General features: G+C 41.7%; 1 protein-coding gene across 11 annotated transcripts in view; it reads right to left on the reverse strand.

The window, feature by feature from the left end:
• HECW1 (HECT, C2 and WW domain containing E3 ubiquitin protein ligase 1) overlaps positions 1-22,858 on the reverse strand; it is a 454,797-nt gene that overhangs the window by 116,386 nt on the left and 315,553 nt on the right. For 7 of the 11 annotated variants that reach the window (XM_032244417.1, XM_032244418.1, XM_032244419.1 and 4 more), the window contains 3 exons: positions 9,443-9,585; positions 4,863-4,963; positions 1,846-3,198 (listed from right to left, as the gene is read on the reverse strand). In XM_032244417.1, the coding sequence (XP_032100308.1) occupies positions 1,846-3,198; positions 4,863-4,963; positions 9,443-9,585 (1,597 nt within the window). The remainder of the gene's footprint in view (positions 1-1,845; positions 3,199-4,862; positions 4,964-9,442; positions 9,586-22,858) is intronic. The other 4 variants (XM_032244423.1, XM_032244420.1, XM_032244422.1 and 1 more) reach the window with 1 other exon arrangement.

A 22,858-nucleotide genomic window follows, 5' to 3' on the forward strand; every position in this document is an offset into this window, starting at 1 on the left:
TGCAGAGATGTCCACTGTGGCCCTGAACACTTCCTGCTCTTCCACCTGCTAGACTGTTAGCCTCTCAAGGGCATGGACATGCCTTTTTTGTTTGTAAAACATGCTCTTACATAAATTTACACTGAGCCAGTTTTCAATTTACAATGTATAGATTACCTCCCAACATGGGGGCCAAAAGACGGTGTACACTAAAACAGGGTTATATGGCTCTAAGCTAAGAAAAGTGTCAGTACATTTTTCAATACTAAAAAAAAGTCTTTTAGTGAGAACAGTTATTTGATTGTTTACCTCTTGACCTAGAAAGCCTAAAGTATTTACTATCTGGTTATTTATAGAAAAAGTTTGCAGACCTCCGTAATCCAACATCCTTGCCAGCTCCTACTGTGCCTTTTATGTGGGAATCCCCCAGCTCCTTTTGTTGTCTTATTTTTAATTAGGCTGTAATTATTGAGTAATGTCCATACATCACCTGATGCCAATCCATCTTCCTGTGCCCAGCACATTACATCTGGCCTAGAATAAAGGAGGGCCTCCAAACATCCTTGTCAAAGAAAGGCATTTCCCATTCCATTCTCCTCACAGGAGGGATTTTCCATCCCACTCCTAGTGGGTGCCTTTCCATGCTGTTTTACCTTTCCTCCTGCGTTTCTTTACCTCTACCAATTTCCTTGCGTTTATCATTATTGCACATGCCACCTTCTCTCACTCTTTTTCTGAAATGTAGAGGCGGGCATTACTGATACTTAAAATTATTTTTTTAATACTCCCTTTAGCTCCTGTTCAAAAAAATTTGTAGGCACCAGGGGTTTGTTTAGGTGCTAAGTATTCAAACATAAAGAAACATGACTCTGGCCCTTGATGAGCTTACAATCTAGACAAAATATCCCCGTCTTTTGCTGGAGGCTAATTTCAACGGCAGAACAGCAAAATAGCAGAGGCTATGTTTTTCTCTTTTAAAACAACTGAATTATTTCACATTATTATGTGACTTTTCAATTTTTTTCCCCCATCGTGCCACTGTCACTTGACTGGAAGATAGTTCCCGCTCGTGGATAAGGAAATGCAAATTAATTTCACATATAATTCCACAGGCATGACTAAAAAAAAATCTTTGGTTAAAACACAGAATACATTTTAAAACTAATGGTGGCAGCTTTTGGATTCAATTCTTATTGGAAACAAAGTGATTTATACACAACCATGTTATTTTCCCCTTCCATTAGCCAGGAAAGCAAACAACAACAACAACAACAACAAAACAAAACTAACAGTAATAACAAGAATTGAGTGGACATAAATAATGACAAATATATGTAGGCTAGACATATCTACATGTATGTACATGGGCTAGTTGAGTTCTAAAACAGAGGTAAACATCTGTTCCTCAACTAATATTAACATCTATTGCTAATCTTCCACATGCTTTGAAAGTCAGCAGATATTTACACATTATCCATTTAATGTAGATAGATTATTTCCCACATGTATCATTTGACACTAGTCTTGGGGCTCTGGCTGCTGTCAAGACTAGGATAACATGTGCACTAGCCAGTTCTGGTGATTAGTTGAAACAAACATAGCAGCACACATACAAGTGCAGGCTCACATCCAACCAGTCGGAATTCCGGGTGTGTATCTGAGACATGGTGGGGTGTCAGCTACTCACAGTCATCTATACTCATGCACAGATACACATGCACACATATATGTACAAGACAGGCATACATTGCTCCAGCAACCCCGTTTGAGACCGATCCCCCGCCCCTCTTGTTTTTAAACTGCGTTGCTGACACCTGTGTCCCCCTGACGGTCCTATTCTCACTCTGATCAGGTTTGAGGTCTAACCTTCTCTCCGATTGCTTGGACCTGCCACGGGGGATTCCAGGCCTTCCGGGGTTCTTCCCACGTGCCCGCTAGGGGCGGCCAGCTCATCTTGCCACGGCCCAGCGCCGTTTGTGGACTCCGGGTCCAGCTCAGGGCTCTGCATGGAGTCGGGCACCGACTCGAACGCGCTGTTCTCCTCCTCGTCGTCGTCTTGCGAGGAGAAGACCGTGCTCTCGGAGATCTTGGCGCTGTCTACGGAGGAGAAGCGCGTGTGGCTGGCGAACCTGTTGCCGTTGTAGCAGGAGGGGCTGTAGCAGGAGGCGCTGTAGCACGAGCTGCTGTAGCAGGACGTGCTGTAGCACGAGGAGCTGTAGCACGAGGGGCTGCAGCAGGACGCGTCACAGCCCTCGCAGCTGTGGTCCCCGCCTTGCCTGGGGCTGGAGTCGCTCTCGCTCCCGGTGCTGGGGTGCGTGTCGCCATCGGGGGCCGCGCCGTTGGCCAGGCTGGGGAAGTGGCCCCCGGAGTGGCCAGGGGGCGCCGTGCCTGGAGTAGCCCCCTCGGGCTCTTCTCCGTCCTCTTCCAGGGCAGACGGGTCAGCGGCCACCGTGTCCACCTCACTGAGCCCATCCTTCTCTGAGGAGTCCTTTAGGGTGGACTCCTCCGCGCCGTCCTCATCCTCTGCCGCGCTGCTGCCCTGGGCCGAGGGCATGCTGTGCAGCAGCGTGTGGATGCGGATGTAGTGTGTCCTCGGGGTCTCGGGGTCCCCACAGGCCGACGCGATCACTGTCTCCAGCTCGGACACAGGCAAGGAGCAGGGCCTGCTTTTTCTCTTCACCGAGGCCCGCAGCTGTAGCCTGCCCTCTCCCTGCTCCAGGGCAGACACATCTCCCTCCTCCTCCTCCCGCTCCTTCTCTTCCTCCCTTCCAGCCCGGCTCTGTGCAGTGGTTTCCTCCTCCACGTGCTCCTCCTCGGTGCTGGCTGGGACGTCACCGTCTTCCAGCAGCAGTGCTGACGCCTCCTCACCCAGGTCCAGCTGCTCGGCCAGCTCTTCTGCACTCGGGGCAGGCTGGATGTCCTTTTGCGCCTGGGCTAGCAGCTCCCCAGTCCCTTCAGGTCCCACAGAGACCACGCCCTGGTCTCCTGTCTCTGTGATGATTGCTGCTTCCTCAGTTGGTCTGGAAAGCTCCATGCTCTGGTTCCCTGGACCATCTGGGACACTGCCCTCACCCAGCTGCTCTGGCTTCCAGCCCTCAGAGGGCTCTGGGGCCTCAGTACGAGGATCCCCACTGCCATTTTCCACCACGTTGTTCATGGGGCTGTCCTGAATTTGGGCTGACTCAGGCTCGGTACTCAGGGAAATCTCCTCATCATCTGCTGGCAAGAAGAAAAACACGTCATTTCTACCAGAAGAGAGCATTGTGGTGTTAGAATACCCTGTGGGACACGTAAGCCATCACTAAGGGATTTCTACATTAGGATATTGAGTGTAGGTTGATGAGAGTTTCTCACTGGCCAGAGCTCTAGTGAGAGATTCTGTAAGAATGAGTTCTTGCTATGTTAACAACAACTTGCAGTCATGGATATATTTCCAAAATCTGTTTCAAGGGAATTCATCTTTCGAATGAAATAAATTTATTTAATAAATAAATTTATTAAATAAATTTATTTAATAAATAAATTTATTAAATAAATTAAATAAAATGCCCAAAGCCTAGCACTAATGCAGTTCTGGGCACATAGTAGGTGCTCAACAGCGTTGGACACACAGAATAACTTCCAGAGATGAGGGCAGTAGTGGTGTTATTTATGGCTCCTTAATGATTATATTTAGTTAATTCTATTTGCTCAGAATGTTTCCCTATGCTTAGGTCCTGCAGGGTGGCATAAAGGGTAAGCAGGGTTCTCAGGCAACCAGAGAGAAGCAAAAGGCTGGATGAAGAATGGGAGCAACCACAGTCATTCAATAGCTCAGGTTGGGCTGTTCCCAACATTTGGAGTTTATTCCAATAGAAAATGAACAAGGTCTTCATCCCAAGCAGTCATTCAAGGGGTAGCAGCCAGTGCCTAACTCTACCTTCCTGCAGCTGCTCTACTGGATTCCTGCCAGATGTGAACTTCCCATTTCAAATGCACTAGGGCACTTTACTAGTCAAAGAAAAACACTTCCTCTGGTGAGCTATAAAGCTGTCCTTATGGCTACACCAAAGGAAGAGTCAGTTTTATTCTCAGAATGTAGAAAATGGCTGAATTTGAAAAGACAAAACAGACAAGGTGTTTTCTTACAATCTAAGTTGTATGTTGCCATAGGAAAGTACACCTGGAGTTTAATGAGTGGGTAGTGATAAACTCCAGCTCTAAGTTCTCAAGAGCTTCATTAGATTTAATAGAAACTTGTAAATGGTCCAGGAGGTCCTAACAGTTCTCAGTGTGATCTATATTGAGATGTATGGGGGCTGCAGAAGCAGAGCAAAAGTATAATTATGAGGCATCCTATCATTCTTATTTGGAAATCTGTTTTAGCATTAAATGGAACACTGGGTGATTCTGGAGTTTTCTATCCTATTTATATTTTCATTTTTTTTCTGTGATATAAAAATTCACTGTACAATTATAGTTCTTCAACATGACATTTTTCAGCAACTGGCTCGTCTATATCTAGTTACTAGGTAGAAAAATGTTTCATGTTCATTCATTTATTCATGTATGTGACGATTAAACACCTATATGGGTGCCAGAAATAGGATGATAAATAAGACAGAGCTCCTATCCATGTTGGTCTCATTGTTAATCTTCAGTCCACTGTCTACCCTCTACCTTTGGGTCACTAGAATGAAGAGGAACCTCTCTATCAAGGGGACAGCAACTGGGCTTCCGGAATAGATCACTGGCTTCTGGGCCTCAAATGGAGAAGATAGAGAGCCATAAAACCTAAAGACTAGGATATGTCTGGAGAGAACCATGGTTATTGTTTTTTAGAGAAAGGAACCGCACTTATGACACTAGCCTAGGACAAGACATGAAGTTCATGCTGAAAATACCTGGGTGGATGGAGGAAGTGATCTCAAATCGGAATTGCAGCTGTCCACTCACATGATCTGTTGGAAGCCTGCGGCCAAGTGTGTAGCTGACCACCCTATCCCTAGAAGGAAATAAGCACCATCACAGATCTGGTCAATACCTCTGCTCCTAATGATCATGCAGTGTGCTTTCTACACCAGTGGGTGAGGCACACAAGCCCAGGGAAGTCCTGATGTTCTCAACGGCAATACAAAACTGTAAGGAAGTCCTTACTGAATACAGATGCCCCTCGACCTCCCATGGATTACGACCTGATAAACCCATCGAAAGCTGACAATGCTGGCAAGTCAAAAATGCATTTGATACATTTATTAAATATGCATTTAAATGCATTTAATACATTTAGCCTACCAAACATCATAGCTTAGCCTAGCCTACCTTAAAAGTGCTCGGAACACTTACATTAGCCTAAAGGTAAGCAAAATCATGTAACACAAAAACTATTTTATAATAAAGCACTGGATATCTCATGTAATTTACTGAATACAGTATACTGTAGAGTCCAGTATCACTTGTTTACCCTGTGATCATGTGGCTGACTGGGAGCCGTGGCTTGCCGCTGCTGCCAGTATCACAAAACTATCATGCTGCGTATTGCTAGCCTGGGAAAAGATCAAAATTCAAAATTTGATGTATGGTTTCTGCTTTTTCTGCTAAATTCATATAGCGTTCACACCATTGTAAAGTAAAAAAAATGGTTAAGTTCAACTGAGTGTCCGTATTCTAAAGCAGGGGCAGGCAAACTACACCCCTTGGGCTAAATCTGGCCCACCACCTGTCTTTGTGTGCTTGTGAGCTTTTTACATTTTAAATGGTTGGAAAAAGAAACAAAAGAAGGGTAACATTTTGTAGCATGTAAAAATTATATGCAATTCAAATTTCAGTGTCCACAAATAAACTTTTATTGGAGCACGGCCATGCTTGCTAGCTTACGGATTGTCTGTGGCAACTTTCGTGCTATACTGGCAGAGCTGAGTAGTTTAGACATGGACTGTGGGCCTTGCAAAGCCTAAAATATTTACTACCTGGCCCTGTGCAAATATAGTTGGCCAACCTGTGCTCTAAAACAGAGACAGAGAGAGAATAAAAAAAGACAAGGATGTCCTTGGCCTGCTTTTCCTGTGCAGACTGCCATTTTCCAAATATGTCCTCAATGATGGACAGGGCCAGCAGATGCATATCTTGTGGTATATATGTAATGTCTAAGAAAGGGTGCTGTCATGGTTACTGGAGAGTCTGTGGGAGCTACAGAATGGCACCTGCTCCTGGACGGAGCAGAGCAAGACTCGTGGGCTGGGTTCTCTGGCTTGTGACTTCCACCTAACACCAACTGCGGGCTCCCACATGTAGACACCCCGAGTCTCCATCCTGGACTTCTGTGCTATCCCCTCTACCCACTCATAGCAATTTATAAAAAGAAAACTTTAATTATAAAAATAAATTATAAACACTTTCTTATAAATTATAAGAAATTTATAATTTCTTAATTATAAAAAGAAATTACAAAAAGTATAAAAGGAAAATTTTCTAGAGGCAATTAACCTGAAACTTGGTGTTACACTATCATTAACAATACAGCTTCAGCCTAGTAAATTGCCCCTCACCTTGGCCTAAATAGGACGAGTGACTACCTTAGGATATATAGGAGTTAACAAACCAGGGACCCAGTAATAACAAACAGCCCCAAACCAGTCATTATTCAGATGACCCTGTATTTATTCCATTTATTAATTTGTGACATGAAAACAAAAAGATAAATCACTGGCTGATAGTGTTTTAATGTTTCTTTCTAGAAAACACTGGCATTATTAGACAAACAACATGTATTCCAACAAGCCCCTGACTTAAAATTCTTCTTTGATTAGCCATGATTTGGTGTTTGGAGTTCCTCAGAAGTCAATTAAGTAAAGCATTATATGCAGAAAAAAAATAGGATGAGTCTCAGTATTCTGTCTATTTAGAAAGAGCCTGGGTCAATATTATGAAGTAGGTCTATTACGACCAAAGTCACCCTGAACCCAAAACTTAATTGAAATCAGGGGAGGCCTAAAGACAATCAGACAGTGGCACATAAATTACATTTATTATGCTTTGCATTTACTTTCCGGGCTTTTATTTCCTTTGCTTTTCACCCACGTAACAAATATTTTTTGAGCCCCTGCCATATGAAAGGTGCTGCAGTTGATACAAAGCATGTCATACATCGCCTCTGCCTTTAAATAGCTATGTCCAGCTAGGGGCATACGGTAGGACCATTAAATAATGGTTCAAGGTAGCCGGTGACACTTCAATGCGAAGGTGAGATGGTTAGACTTAGAGACAGAGAGCCAACTGAAGCCTGGGATGTTACGGGCCAAGGAATGGAGGGAACATTGGAAATGAGAGTGCATGTGTGCCCAGGCGGGAAGGCACAAATATCTGAGGACAGGGAGGGAGCCGACACAGATGGAGCCAAACGTTTCAGAAAGGATGCAGGGGGCTTTATGGGGAGCGCGTGTGCAGAGGGCAGAGGGAAGCTGCAAGGTGGATTCGCTTTTGTTATGGGTGCACTCTGGGGTTCTGCCATGGCTCAGGCTGCATAGCTACTGCTTCCATGGCCACAGCCCCAACGCTCCCCATGTTGGGGCACCTCTGGAAGGGGCAACACTGCAAAAGTGGCCACCAGGGGCTGTGGAAGCAGAAGGCTCTTTGGAGGAGGAGCTGTTCTGCCATGTCACCACCGGGCGGTCTGGTATCCCATCAAAGACAGTGGGAGGAAAATGCCTCCATGGCTTGCTGTTGCTGCCTTTTTGGAGAGGTCTAAGCTTCATCACACTCCATCTGTGCTCTCCATTTCCCCAGGTGGCAAGAACACTGGGAAAATCATAGCTAACCTTCTTCTGGTCTGAGACACCCTTTCCACCTCAGGTACTTGCTTTCAGCTGGGGATGTGCCTTTCCACAGTGGGAGGCTGGGAGAGCAGGACAGTGCCAAGAAGGTAAGAGCTGGCAGCCTGGGCTTAGGAGAGAACTCAGCATGGGAGGGCAGAGGGGTTCTGCGGCTGCAGCAAGCTGGGGAGAGAAGTTTTGTTCCACTGGTACGAATCGCTATCTAATGCATGCTGGGTGCTGGTGCGCTGGGTGCTGGGGTAGAAAGAATCCTACACAACCCCTGTTTTTGTTCTCCAGCCCCACCCCCCTCCCCCAGGCAGAGGTGTTAGCAGCCAGTAGGACAGAGAAGGAGAGAAATGAAAAGTGTGGCCCACGATAAACTAGAGAATCAATCCCAGGAACCCTGAAAGAAGCCTGTTGTGCAGGGGCAGACCTCAGGCTTTGGAGAGACACAGGTGTGAGTCTGACACTGCCTGCATCTCTGTCACCCACAAGCCTTGGGCTTACGTAATTATTGATCATTTTGAAGCCTTGTTTCCTCATGGAGGAATGGTGATAATGCTGTCACAGAAGCATTATGAAGACTAAATAAAATAAAAAAGATCACAAGGAATACCATTTTCTTTTGAGTTCCTATGACATGCCAGAGACGGTGCTAGGTTTTTTATGGACACTTTTTGTCTGTTTAATCCTCACGACCATGAATGGCAAGTGCAAATACTGTGTATGACACGAGACTGTAGCTCCATAACCCAGCTTCCTTTGGCTGGAGTGTTAATGGCAGGCCTCTGTGTACCCCGCTGCATATCTGCCATCAGTTTCCAATTATTAATAAGTGTCCTTATGATAATCACCAGTGATTCCAAAGTCCTAATAATCCAAACAACTTTAAGACATTTGGAAATTCTGCCTATTTTTTCTCATTCTTTTGCTATCTTTGTAAGGGTTACATTGTAAGTATATGTTTACCGATAGAAAGCTTTATTTAGTGTTTTAAAATGTAGTCCCTGTCACCTAAAGATGTACATATTATACATAGGGCTGTTATGGGTCATAGTCCACTTTAATGAGAACCATGAGTGGACATGAATGTAAAAGAGACCAAACACAGAAACACATTCTCATATACAACTGAATTCTGTGAGCATCTTAATTGCTGTCATTCCATGAGAATCATGCTTTCAAATTCTTATCCATGTTATCTAGCATCTGCAGATACTAGTGTCTTCTAAGAAAGACACTCTACAGTAGTTACCCAGTATTTCATCTTGTTATGGAAATGTCACATATGATTAAATCTTACATACCAGACTGGCATATGAATGAAATAATATTCTTCATAGTAAAACAAAGTTTAGTTTCTATCTGTACAGAAAAATGCCCCATTGAGGGCTTCTTTTAATACTGTTTAATACTTTTAATAGGATTTTTTGCTCTCTTGGGTAAGTAACCAGTGTTATACAATCAAGTGGAAAGGGAAGGGTTTGTTTAATCGAACAAACACTTAGGTTGGCTCAGGCAACATAATTAGTAGGAAAAGCTAAGGAAATATAACAACACCATTTTGACTCTCTGGGAGAGTCTTTATACTACCGCGGCCTACAGGCCACCTTGGGGCACAGGCTGTTGGTGGGATCCTAGTGATAGTAAGAGCTCAGTCACAGGCTTACCCTATGGCATGTCTCTCCAGGAGTCTTTGAACAGGCATTGACAACTTTCCCAAGAAGCGCTTGATGATGGGGCGGCTCTTGGCAAACTTGTCCTTCACCTCAATTTCCAGCACGTCAGTGGGCAAGGACACAAAACTGAATTGCTGCAATGAAAGAATATGTCACATTAATTAGCTGAGAAGTTGGAGGGCTGGCCAATTCCCAGTCCATCTGCCTTGATGCTACCCCTGTAAAACACCCCAGCTATGATATACATTTATATAAAGGTCTTAGAAATGTGGTGAGCCCTGTTTACTCAGTAAATGAGGGGCAGGGATAAGATGCTTCCTCAGGGCTTAAAAATAGGCTTATTCTTTGAGATTCAAACAGGAAAATCAGCACAGTTTAAAGAGAAAGAATGCTGCCAAAGCCTCACCATACTTGACTGAAGGTATTATCATATTTAAAGAACAAGAACAAACTCACCTGTAATTAAGAAAATGTACTTTAAATCAACAATACAATATATTTTTTTGTGATTATGATGGAAGGAATTTCTAAAAGTTTGGTAATGCCCTGCATCCTTGAGAGGGGGAAGAGACAAGAATTCTCACACTATTTTGGTAGGAATGCAAATTGATTTGACTTTTGGAAAGGAAACTGGCAATATTTACTGGCATTTAAACTGCAACTCCCTTCAACCTAGAATTGTATTTTTATGGGTTTTCCTTCTGGATTAACTTGCACAAGTGTGCAAAAGATACATTTAACAAGGATTTTTATTGGAACATTACTAGCAATAGCAAAAGACTGGGGAAAAACCCAGAGCTGTTTACAAATAGGAAACTGGTTAAGTGAAGGCTGATAAATCTTTGAAACTGAGAACTCTGCCATCGTTAAAAAGAAAGGGGCAAATTGACATGTACCGACATGAAAAGACACCCGACAAATGAAGTGAAAAAGCAAAGTGCAGAAGAATATGAAGAGTAGGATCCCATTTGTACTTTGAACTGCAGAGAAAATGTCTGGAGGGGCACACTCCAAACTGAACTCCAGGAAGTGGGCTGGTAGGGGAGGGAGAAAGCAGGTCTTTTACATTTTACTTCATTTGATTCTCAAGTACTCATTTGTTAGCTGGCTGTGAGCACCTGTAATCCCATCTACTTGGGAGGCTGAGGCAGGAGAATCCCTTGAACCTGGGAGGCAGCGGCTGCAGTGAGCTGAGACTGCACTACTGTACTCTAGGCAGGGGCAATAGAGAGCGACTCCGTCTCAAAACAATATACACAAAAGTTAAAAAAAAGTATTCATTTGTTAAATAGTGTATGGTGTGACTTTTAAAATAAAACAACAACAATTAAAGAAAGACTGTGACCCTTAGAAGTTGGCTTGGCTAACATTAAAAGTGCAAAAAGGAGACTCGGGAAGGTAAATGTTAGCATTGCTCAGCCCAAACTATCTGGGAGGAGGAAGTCTTAATAATGTTACAGTACCCTTAATCAAGGGCTGTGAAACACCTGAAATAGATACACATTTTCTTTTATTCTGATGAATCCTAAAAGCAATCTTTTAACTTTGGTGGATTTCTATTTACAGAGATTAAATATGTTGGGCATAATAATGTGAATATCTTCTCTGTGGCAGTCAGGATGAGCTGCCATCCTGATGCTGCACTGACAGCCAACTTCCAAGTCTCAGGGGCTTTAACTTGTATTTCTTGCTCACATTCTCACTGTGGGCTGATGGAGCAGACACCCTCTTGAGCATCACCAGTCACAGTGACAGAGGCAAAGAGAGTTCCTCCTGCAAGTAAGTGTTCAATTCCAAACACAGCTCCTCAGAACTAGACACAGGCTCCAGTCACCCTCAGGGAGCAAGGAATATAATCCTATAGGGCGCCCGGGAGGCAGAGAGCAGAAATATTTGACAGCCAATACTAATGAGTTCCACAGTGACCATGTGGTACGTCTGATTTCTACTGTAGATTAGTTTTAGTTAACTCCTATACAACTCCTAAGAACTAGTCATTCCCAGTACTGAGAAAACTTGATTATGGGCATGTCAAGTTCGAGGATCAAACCCAGGAATAGGTACTACTCTAAAAAGGCCTAAGTGAGAATCCAGCCCTGCTGACTGTCTCAGGTTCTTACAACTGTATCTTTGGTCCAGTTATTCCATTCTGGAGTGCATCATATCTTCTAACCTCAGTGCCCAACAATAGGTTAGGTACACTGTGATATATACATATAATAGAATAGTTTATACTTCTCTATAATAATTTATATATAAGTATATATAATTACATGTAACACTAAATGCTACTAAGAGGGAAGGTGCTTGTTTTGCAGTGTTAAGTGACAAAAGCAGGAAACCACAATTCATGATCACAATAACAGGAATTACGTGAACTAAAGACTGGAAAAATGACAGCAGATTTTAATAGCAGTTGTTTTACTAATTAAGAACATATTTCTTCCATTTCCTTTTGCTGTATTTTCCATGCTTTCTATAATGACCTATTATTTTCACAAGGAAAAACATAATCATCTTTATTAAAATGAGACTATTTCCACCTATAGTAGCTTTCCTGGGACACTTAAGTGAGCTTATCAAAATGTATTATGAAACGTAGTGGTAACTTCTGGGTTCTTTCCTCCCTCCACAAGAACTTTCTTCTTAACGTCTCTTCACACACCCATCCTGTCATCTCGGACATAAAACTCTCTCCCAACCGGGCCCTTGTCTCCATGCCATGGTTATTGGAGTCCATATAAGCCCTAGCTAGGTCAGGCTCTGTTAAGAACTAGTGAGTAGTCCTGAAAATGTAAGTCTGTCCGTTTGTGGACCAGCTACTTCCACCCATGAGCCTCAAGCCAGTATCATGGATTTCACCTGGCTACCCTGACGTGGCTTTTACTTCAAGCCTCTGAAGTACCTCTGGAGTGAGTTAAAATTGGCTTTATTCCTAGCTCTGCACATCCAAGTTCTGGACTCTTCATTCACAGCCTCTCCAAACCTCAGCATCTTCACCTGCAGCATGGGAAAAGGAGGCCCATGCCATGTTAGATAAAGTTTCTTCCCTCTCCATTCCAGACCCTACCTGACCCTTGTTTTACTATTGCCTTTTCCATTTGGCTCTCTGGTTATTGAACTATAAGTTTACTAACTCATTTCAGCTGGCCTTTAACGGCCAATAATCCTATACAGCTGTTTGTAATAACCTATAGGCCTACTTCAAATGCTTAGTACACAGACAAAAGCTATGATTGTCCTACTGCCAATGCCCACTCTGTCTTTGTATTCAGAGAAATGGCCACTTCCTGGTCAAAAGAGAAATTTGTGAACTCTATCTGCAAAAGGTTTTTTTATTCTTTGAGATGGAGTCTCACTCTGTTGCCAGGTTGAAGTGTAGTGGAACCATCTTGGCTCACTGCAACCTCCGACTCCCTGGTTCAAGTGATTCTCCTGACTCAGCCTCCCGAGTAGCTAGGATTACAGGCACGTGCCCCTACACCAAGCTAATTTTTGTGTTTTTACTAGAGACTGGGTTTCACCATGTTGGCCAGGATGGTCTTGATCTCCTGATCTCAGGTAATCCACCCGCCTAGGCCTCCCAAAGTGCTGGGATTATAGGATGAGCCACTGCGCCCGGCCACAAAACATTTTTTAAAAAAGGATGTATTGTTGCCCTAAGCTCTCTACTGGCTTGGGAATTTTATCTCCTTTCATCTTTCTTCACCAGTAAAAGAAAATCAGTGTGGAAATGACAAAGCCAATCGTGGGCATCTTTGGGGGTCTGATGTCTGGCTATTTTCCATCTTTGTCTTTACCTTTTGATCTGAGCTTTTCAGAGCAACTATAACACATGTTTGGGACAAGCAATGAATAAATGGCTCCTCATCCCCTCACAAGCCATGAAACTGCCCTAAACAAAAGACTCTTGGCACTTGGGTCAGAAAGGAAAGTTCTGCAAGTCATGTCTTCATCAGAGCATCAGAGTCTGAATTCTCTTTCTTGACTTCACTTTAGGACCCAATTGTCAGGCCTTTTTAATTGAGCAGCAGCAGCAGAAGACAGCTGCGCAAGGCCCACCACCGGGGCCACTGTGAGCAGGAATGATACGTGTAGCATTCCTACAGGGCCAAGCACCCTTCTGGCTAAAAGTAAACTTGCTTTTTAAGCGCAGGTGTTGGGATTCTTACTTTTGCTTTGGCCACTGGGTCTTAGGCTTGGTTCTCAGAATCACCTGGTAGCTTCTACAACAGTACCCATTCCTGGGTCCCATTCTTGAGTATATTAGACTCTCTTGAGAGAGCTGAGCACTAGTACTGTTTAAAGCTTCCCAGGTGATTCAACTGTGCAAGCCGGTAGAGAAGCATCTATTTTAATATCAAATAATCTATTTGATATTAAAATAATATCAAATAATAATCTATTTTAATATCAAATAATGTTATAGTTAGGGAAATATTTTTTACAACAAATCTAAATCTTCCTCTGTGGCCTAAATATTTAGTTCAGTGATCTGTAAAGCACTCTTCAAACTTGAGTTTAATAGATTATTTTTTGTTGGCATTCTTATTAATGGCAGTGGATGGAGGTGGATCTCTACCCATTAGATGCCAGTGACACCTCCCTAGATATGACAGTCAAAAATGTCTCCAGACATTGCTTCATGTCCTTTGGGGAGACAAAATCACCTTTGTTGAAAACCACTGATTTACTCCTATCATCCTCAATCTTCCAGAGAGATATTGGGACTGGTGCTGCAATATATGAGGATATTATTTAGTTTGTGTGGTTACTCAATAGGCCATTTACAGAACTAAGATGTTTAACTTATTATATTCCACCTGGCTTCAAAAAAGATCTGAGGTAGATTGTCTCTAAAAAGAACTTCCATAAATTGAACTTAATAAAATTAAAACAGGGTAACTAACTAAAGGAAATATTTAATTGGCAATTATGTAAACTGGTAGCAGTTGCATAATGAGCAATGTAGGCAGCAATTAGGAAAGTGTTGGTAAATAAAGGAGGGTAAAGGTGATCCATTCATTCATAAACACTTGCTGGGCACTGGCTCTGAGCTGGGTGCTGGGACACAGCTACCACCCTTATGTGCTGGAGTGCTGGGGCCACAGCCTCTAACTTTGGACCTCAGAGTCTTACATTGCAGGCAGACAATGACAAAGCAGAAGATGCTATAGTAAGCTTCCCAAAGGCTCAGCCTGTTGGACAGGTAGACACAATTTCCCAGAGGACACAATGCTTTAACTGAGCCTTAAAAAATGAGCAACTGGCTGGGCACGGTGACTCATGCCTGTAATCCCAGCACTTTGGGAGGCTGGGGCAGGTGGATCACGAGATCAAGAGTTCAAGACCAGCCTGGTAAAGATGGTGAAACCCTGTCTCTACTAAAAACTACAAAAATAGCTGAGCGTGGTGGCAGACACCTGTAATCCCAGCTATTTGGGAGGCTGAGGCAGGAGAATTGCTTGAACCCAGGTAGCGGAGGTTGCAGTGAGCTGAGATTGTGCTACTGCACTCCAGCCTGGGTGACAGAGTGAGACTCCATCTCAAAAAAAAAAAAAAAAAAGAAAGAAAGAAAGAAAAGAAAAAAAATGAGCAAGAATTGGTGGGATGAAGAATGGGTGGGTGGGAGGAATATTCCAGGTAGGGGGGTGCCATGGGCAAGGGCTGAAGTTCACAGAGCGCATGAATCCCTCAGGGAACTGCAGGTGGCTTACTACATCTGGATCATACTGAAGGATGTTGTTGTGGATGAAACTGAATACATATGTAGAATCCAGATCGTGGACAGAGCTTGGACTTATCTTGAAGGCATCTGGGAACAACTGAAGGATCTGCACCATGGAAATGACACACTCAGATCTGCATTGCAGAGAACTCACTGTGGCAGTGCTGGGGGTGACCCATAGATGGGTCAGGCCTGGGGGAGGCAGATCAGGTAAGGTGAGTGCAGAGTGTGGGGGAGACTAGCGGGCAAGAAGAAAAGGATGGCAGAGTGTGGACTGGTTAAATGTCAGTGAGAGCTATGGCATGTGGGAGAGGAAGAGGTCACAAATTCCCGAGCCTGGATTCCCAAAGTTGAGGACATGTGGGAGGAGGGAGATAGCTAGGAATGCAGAGAGGGGCTGAATGACTGAGTGTCCCAAAGCAATGAAGGAACAGAATGATGGAAATAGGCGCCTGGGTATGGAAGGACAGAAGACTGTGCAGGGCTGGAGAGCTTGTGATACTTTAACAAGAGCTAGGGTGTAAGTGTGGGAATGGATGGCTCATGGTGATTGGAATCGAAGGTCAAAGAGATTGGGCAGTTAAGGAAACTATGAGTCATTCATGTGGACCTTGATCATCTGGAGAATTGTAGGTCTTGGGTGTTGTTAAGGAAACATAAAAACGGCGCTGGGTGTGGTGGCTCATGCCTGTAATCTCAGCACTTTGGGAGGCTGAGGCAGGAGGAAGATGTGGAGTCAGGAGTTTGGGACCAGCCTGGCCAAGATGGTAAAACCCTGTATCTACTAAAAATACAAAAATTAACCAGGCATGGTGGCATGTGCCTGTAATCCCAGCTACTTGGAGGCTGAGGCAGGAGAATCACTTGAACCCAGGAGGTTGAGGTTGCAGTGAGCTGAGATCCCCATTGCACTCTAGCCTGGGGGACAGTGTAAAATAATAATAATAATAGTGATAATAAAAATAAAAATGGAGGCCACAGTCTAGATATACCCCAAGGCCAACTGCCCATAACCATGTAACCAAAACTTGTCATCTTAATTCCCTGAAAGGCTCTAATTATAAACACAAAATGTAAGTTTTAACATCCTTGTCCACATGATTCCCCGAAATTAAACCAGTCAGCTATAGACAAATAGGCTTAAACAGCTCTGTTTTGCTTGAAAAGAAAAATGATAAGGTATAACAACCAATCATGGAAAAAGTCAAAATACTTCCTCCTTTATAAACTGTGTTGTAACTAACTGCTCAGTGGAGCTTCTTACCACTCGGTGCGAAGTCTCCCAGATTGTAATCTGTACTTTTTGTGTGATAATAAATTTTGCAATTTTTCCTAACTTGATCTGCTTTCATTTTTGATATTATAAAGGGAAGACTGTGCCATGGTTAGAAAGGGTTTTACTGGCTGTGGCAGAGTGAATAACGGGACCTCTTACTGCCTCAATGCAGCTAAGATGATAAGGATATGGATATGAGGGTGATGCTATGATCCAAAAGGAGAAAACTTCGTGGGAAATTTCAGATACATGTTCAACATGAGTTAGAAAGCATTTTCACTTAGTATCTTCATTTAGGGAGAGGTATGAGAAAAGATGACTCCAATCTGAGACAACAGAGGTAGAGTGATTCATATATGCACACTCACGAATTTATGAAATTCACAATAGGTTAAGGATTGAAAACTGGTAAGGATAGGTAATTTGATTTGGGTTAAGTTTGAATGGGTAGAGGATATCCGAGAGTAAGGCAGGAATGGCAATTAGAAGTGGAGATTAGATACCTCGTGATGTGGAGAAAGGGTGGTCTTAATTGTGTGACATGGGTCAGACATCGGTTAGCCTGACCTCTAGCTTCGCCTCTCCTCTCTTGCAGCCAGACACAGGGAGGGAGGAAACAAGACATCAGTTTCATTCACAAGAGGCTGCCTGGTATCATTCAGCCAACGCCATTATTTATTACCAATGCAAGTTAAATGGACTGGGCTTTCTGCGTAAAAGTTCTCCCTGGAGGAGAAAGAGCAGGAAAGAAGCAAATGAAACATGTGAACTACCGCTACTTTTCCTCAGAACCTTGCAATGTATGTGACTTTCAATTTGGGTGGCACCAGTCATAAGTTTTAAAAATGACATTCAAAAACCGTGCTGCCTAAAGTCAAGGACAATGATAGACAACTCCATTAGTAGAGTAGGAATTGAATCAGGAGCATTTTTCCCCGCTCTTGCTAGCAATATAACGCATTTTACATTAACAAGTGGTGCCCTTGGAGTCTGGTCACAGGAGAAGATCTATCCCTCCCAGTAGTGTGTGGTTTGAATCTATCCTAGGAAGGATGTGCCAGAGACTACGCTGCTAAGATGTAACCCTTGTAACTGCTGGGAATCCGCATAAATATATGTATAATATATGGAAAGTTTATATTTCTTCTTGAAATATTTGCATAAGAGCAAATAAGCTGGATTTTGATCAAGGCTTTATCATCTCCTTATAAGTCTCTGAGAATCCTCAGCCATAAAATAGAATAGAATTGATTTTATTTATAGATATTGCTATGGCAAATTAGGCCAATATTTACTTGTGGTTTGGTACAACAGGAAGCAAGGTCTCTGTGTGTTTAAATATGTAATATGTATATAATTGTATGTTATATATAAAATTTGTATATTATATATTTGTATATTATACATATCTGTACATATACACACATATACTGCACATATATGTATTCTGTCTATATCTGTATCCATATCTATATTTATATCCATACATATAGATGAACAGACTGAAAACCAAGAAGAAAATCTGCTATGTGATCATAAGCAATGTAACTGACCTTCTTGTGCCTACTTTAGAATACCCAGAAAACAGAAGGAAGAAAAGAGCTATTATTCTAGCTTAGCCTTCCGCACGTGCTTTGTCGGTAAACTGTCATCTTCAGTGATGTTCCTCATCTGCATAGCTTGGTCATCCCTGATCAACCCTTGGTCAACCTTCAGGAGCTCATATCCAATCAGTCAGGGAGTCTAAATTTTCTTTCTCACTCTGGAGTCCATTCTTTCCTCTTATTTCCACTGCCACTGGTCTAGGTATGGCTCTTGTCATTCTTTGTCCTTGTAATAACTTCCTAACTGGTCTCCCTGTCTTCAGCTTCTCTGTTACAATTGCCAGTTATGTCTCCGAAACACAGAAAAGCTTTGTACACAGAAACCACACATGATGTCTACTGAGCACATTGATAAATGAGGAAATGAATGAATGGCAACTTCCTGTGGTAACTGGATAATGATACTGCAAAAATGGAATACAATCCAATGTTGTGGATTAGCTTAAATATACTCCTTTTTTGCATGATAGACTGCACACTCAAAGCCCAACTCACACCAGTTATTGTTCTGGCAGAAAATCTAAGGATTACATTATAGTGATAGACTTCTCTAAAAAGGAGACAGTGAAACTCCTCATCTGGTATGGGGTGTGGCCACCTACACAGGTTGGCACTGAATAATGTGGTACAGAGAATTCTGAGATGGATAGTAAATGTGGTAGACAGAATTCTGAGATGGTCCTCAAGATTCCTGGCCCCTGTGTATACACACTGTGTAATCCCCTTGGACTGGATGCAGGTGGGGCGTATGAATGTGTTGGACACCGAGCCATGATTAAGTTACCAAGTAACCGACCTTGAATTAATCAATCAAAGGGGAGATTATTTGGGTGGGCCTGACCTAATTATAATTAGATCAGCCCTTAAAAACAAAAAGAGTGGGTCCTGTCTGAAGTCAGAGGGATAAGTGTGAAAAGGATTCAATGTAAGAAACATTTTCCGTCATTGCCTTTGATGATGAAGAGGGTCAGGTGTCAAGGACTGCTCCAGGCAACAACTAGCAAGGATCTGAATTCTGCGAACAACCAGAATGATCTTGGAACATATGAATGATCTTGGAAACAATGTTTTCACCAGACAAGCACCTAGATGAGAACATAGGTTGGCCAACACCTTGATTTCAGCCTCTGAGATCCTGAGCAGAGAACTCAGGTTATGGCCAGACTTCTGACCTACAGAATTTTGAGATATAAATGGCTGCTCTTGTAAGTTACTAAATTTGTGGCAATTTGTTATGTACTTATGGAAACCTAATTCCATTGTCTAAATTAGGACAAATAACAGCAGAACAGAGATATACTTAGAACAAATATGCAGTTATTTGTTGACAGTTAATCTTTAAATTAGTGTGCTGTAGGATCTCTGAAACTGGTTTCTATGTGATGTTGACAATTCTAAGAAAAAGAGAGCGCTGAAGAGGTGTGCTAGGTTAAAAGGGTGAAGAGATTTCTTTTCTGTTAGGTGTCTCAAAGACTTTAATTATATAAATGTGCATTGTGAATCTGCAAGATAGTATGCAGTGCTTCCATATTTGACTGTGGCACCTCTTTGTGTGTGTGTGTGTGTGTGTGTGTGTAGCATGTGGTTGGCTGATGTTATGTAGATCATTGTTGTGGAAATTGTTATTTTGTGTCTAGTTATACTTCAAAGTACTGAGGGAAAAATTACTGTCAGCCTAGAGTTCTATGTCCACAAAACTCTCATTTGAGAGTGAAATAAAAATAAAAACATTTTCAAATATACAAACACTTAGAGATCTGAGCTTACCAGCCACAAACTTTCAGGGCCCTTTTTTCAAACTTATAATTTGTAGATTATAAATAATAAACCAAGGCATCGGATTAATAAAGAGAGATATAGTAGAGATATAAAAACATAGTTGTTCTCTCTCTATATTTTTGGAGATACAGCTTCCACATTTTGCATATATTTTGGGTATATTACTATGAAAACATTCTGAAAGTAAATAGAAAACACAGATAAATATTTTCTAGAAAATAAAAATTTTAAAATTAAAGGGGAAATAGAAAACCTGAATAATAAATTATTGAATTGATAATTAAACATCACGTTACCAGAACAACTTATAGGTACATTTTACCAAAACTTCTTGGATCAGATAATCCCTATCTTATATAAGCCAATCAAGAAAATTTTTAAAAAGAGAAAGCCACCCAAATTATTTCTAAGGATAAGACATTTCTGATACAAACTGAACAAGCATATTATAAGAAATAAAATACATTTTATTAACATAATTATGAAAGTCCTAAATAAAATTAGCTGCAATTCAAACACAGTATTTGTATGAAAAATACCAAAATATGTCTTCTAAGCCAAGTGCTATCCATATCATCCCTCCTCTGAAATCAACAGACCTTTCTCCTTGGTCTGTTTCTAATGTTATTCAGAAGGGTGTGCAAGACCTTTGACATTTACCTTATACACTAACTTTATTTCATCTTACTTTTTACTAAAAAATTTCCCTGGTTTCCTGTTTCTCACCTATATTTAAATATATTTTATCTTGCTGTATTGTATGTATGTTGCATGTTTTCACTACCAAAAGGGAAGCAAATATTTGAAAGGATATCTATATATAAAAACATGGATGTAAAAGGATGTTCTTTGACCTCAGATTCGGCACTCTTGTGCTCATAGGAAAACTTAGGTCATTAAGTGCCCCATGGTTGGTCAACAACTGGGGCCAGATACCCTCCTCATCCCATCATACAGCTTGTTAGTAAGAAAATCTTTAACTTTGTTTTTCCTCATCCCAGTCCCAACAATGCAGCCATAATCCTTGCAGAGAAAAGTTGAGGGGAAATCTCTAAGTCCCTTGCTATGACTCTGTTTTCTCTCAAAGGTGCTGGAGTAGAAAAAAGGGACAAAAGAATGATTATCTCCATAGACACAGAGAAGGACTTTGAGAAAATTCAACAGCCCTTTATTCTAAGAACTCTCAATAAACTAGATATTGATGGAACGTATCTCAAAATAATAAAAGCTATTTATGACAAACCCACATCCAATATCATACTGAATGGGCAAAACTGGAAGCATGCCCTTTGAAAAGTGGCACAAAACAACGATGCCCTCTCTGAACACTCCTATTCAACATAGTATTGGAAGTTCTGGCCAGAGCAATCAGGCAAGAGAAAGAAATAAAGGGTATTCAATTAAGAAAAGAGGAAGTAAAATTGTCTCTATTTGCAGAGGACATGATTGTATATTTAGAAAACCCCATTGTCTCAGCCCATAATCTCCTTAAGCTGATAAGCAACTTCAGCAAAGTCTCAGGATACAAAATCAATGTGCAAAAATCACAAGCATTCCTATACACCAAAAACAGACAAACAGAGAGCCAAATCATGAGTGAACTCCCATTCACAATTGCCACAAAGAGAATAAAATACCTAGGAATACAACTAACAAGGGATGTGAAGGACCTCTTCAAGGAATACTACAAATCACTGCTCAAGGAAATAAGAGAGGACACAAACAGATGGAAAAACATTCCATGCTCACAGTTAGGAAGAATCAATATTGTGAAAATGGCCATACTGCCCAAAGTAATTTATAGATTCAATACTATCCCCATCAAGCTACCACTGACCTTCTTCACAGAACTGGAAAAAACTACCTTAATCTTATATGGAACTGAAAAGAGAGTCCACATAGCCAAGACAATCCTAAGTAAAAAACAAACAAATAAAAATCCAAAAAAACCCCCACAAAGCTGGAGGCCTCATACTACCTGACTTCAAATTATACTACCAGGCTACAGTAATCAAAACAGCATGGTACTGAAATCAAAACAGAGATATAGACCAATGGAATAGAACAGAGGCCTTGGAAGTAATGCCACACATCTACAACCATCTGATCTTTGACAAACCTGACAAAAACAAGCAATGGGGAAAGGATTCCCTGCTTAATAAATGGTGTTGGGAAAACTGGCTAGCCATATGCAGAAAGCTGAAACTGGACCCCTTCCTTACACCTTACACAAAAATTAACTCCAGATGGATTAAAGATTTAAACATAAGGCCTAACACCATAAAATCCCTAGAAGAAAAACCTAGGCAATACTATTCAGGACATAGGCATAGGCAAGGACTTCATGACTACAACACCAGAAGAAATGGCAATAAAAGCCAAAACAGATAAATATGATCTAATTAAACTTAAGGGCTTCTGCACAGCAAAAGAAACTATCATTAGAGTGAACCAGCAACCAACAGAATGGGAAAAAATTTTTGCAACTTACCCATCTGACAATGGGCTAATATCCAGAATCTACTAAGAACTTAAACAAATTTACAAAAAAAAAAAAAAAAAAAACCCACACACAAACAAACAAAAAATCAACCAAACAACCCTATCAAAAAGTAGGTGAAGGATATGAGCAGACACTTTTCAAAAGAAGACATATGTGAGGCCAACAAACATATGAAAAAAAGCTCATCATCATTGGCCATTAGAGAAATGCAAATCAAAACCACATTAAGATACCATCTCGCGCCAGTTAGAAATGGCGATCATTAAAAAATCTGGAGACAACGGATGCTGGAGAGGATGTGGAGAGATAGGAACGCTTTTACACTGTTGGAGGGAGTGTAAATTAGTTCAACCATTGTGGAAAGCAGTGTGGCAATTCCTCAAGGATCTAGAAATAGAAATACCATTTGATCCAGCAATCTCATTACTGAGTATATACCCAAAAGATTATAAATCATTCTACTACAAAGACACATGAACATGGATGTTCACTGTGGCACTGTTTATAATAGCAAAGA

The sequence above is a fragment of the Sapajus apella genome, unplaced genomic scaffold, assembly GCF_009761245.1.
Source record: "Sapajus apella isolate SASKATOON/1434 unplaced genomic scaffold, GSC_monkey_1.0 scaffold54, whole genome shotgun sequence".
Classification (NCBI taxonomy): Eukaryota; Metazoa; Chordata; class Mammalia; order Primates; family Cebidae; genus Sapajus; species Sapajus apella.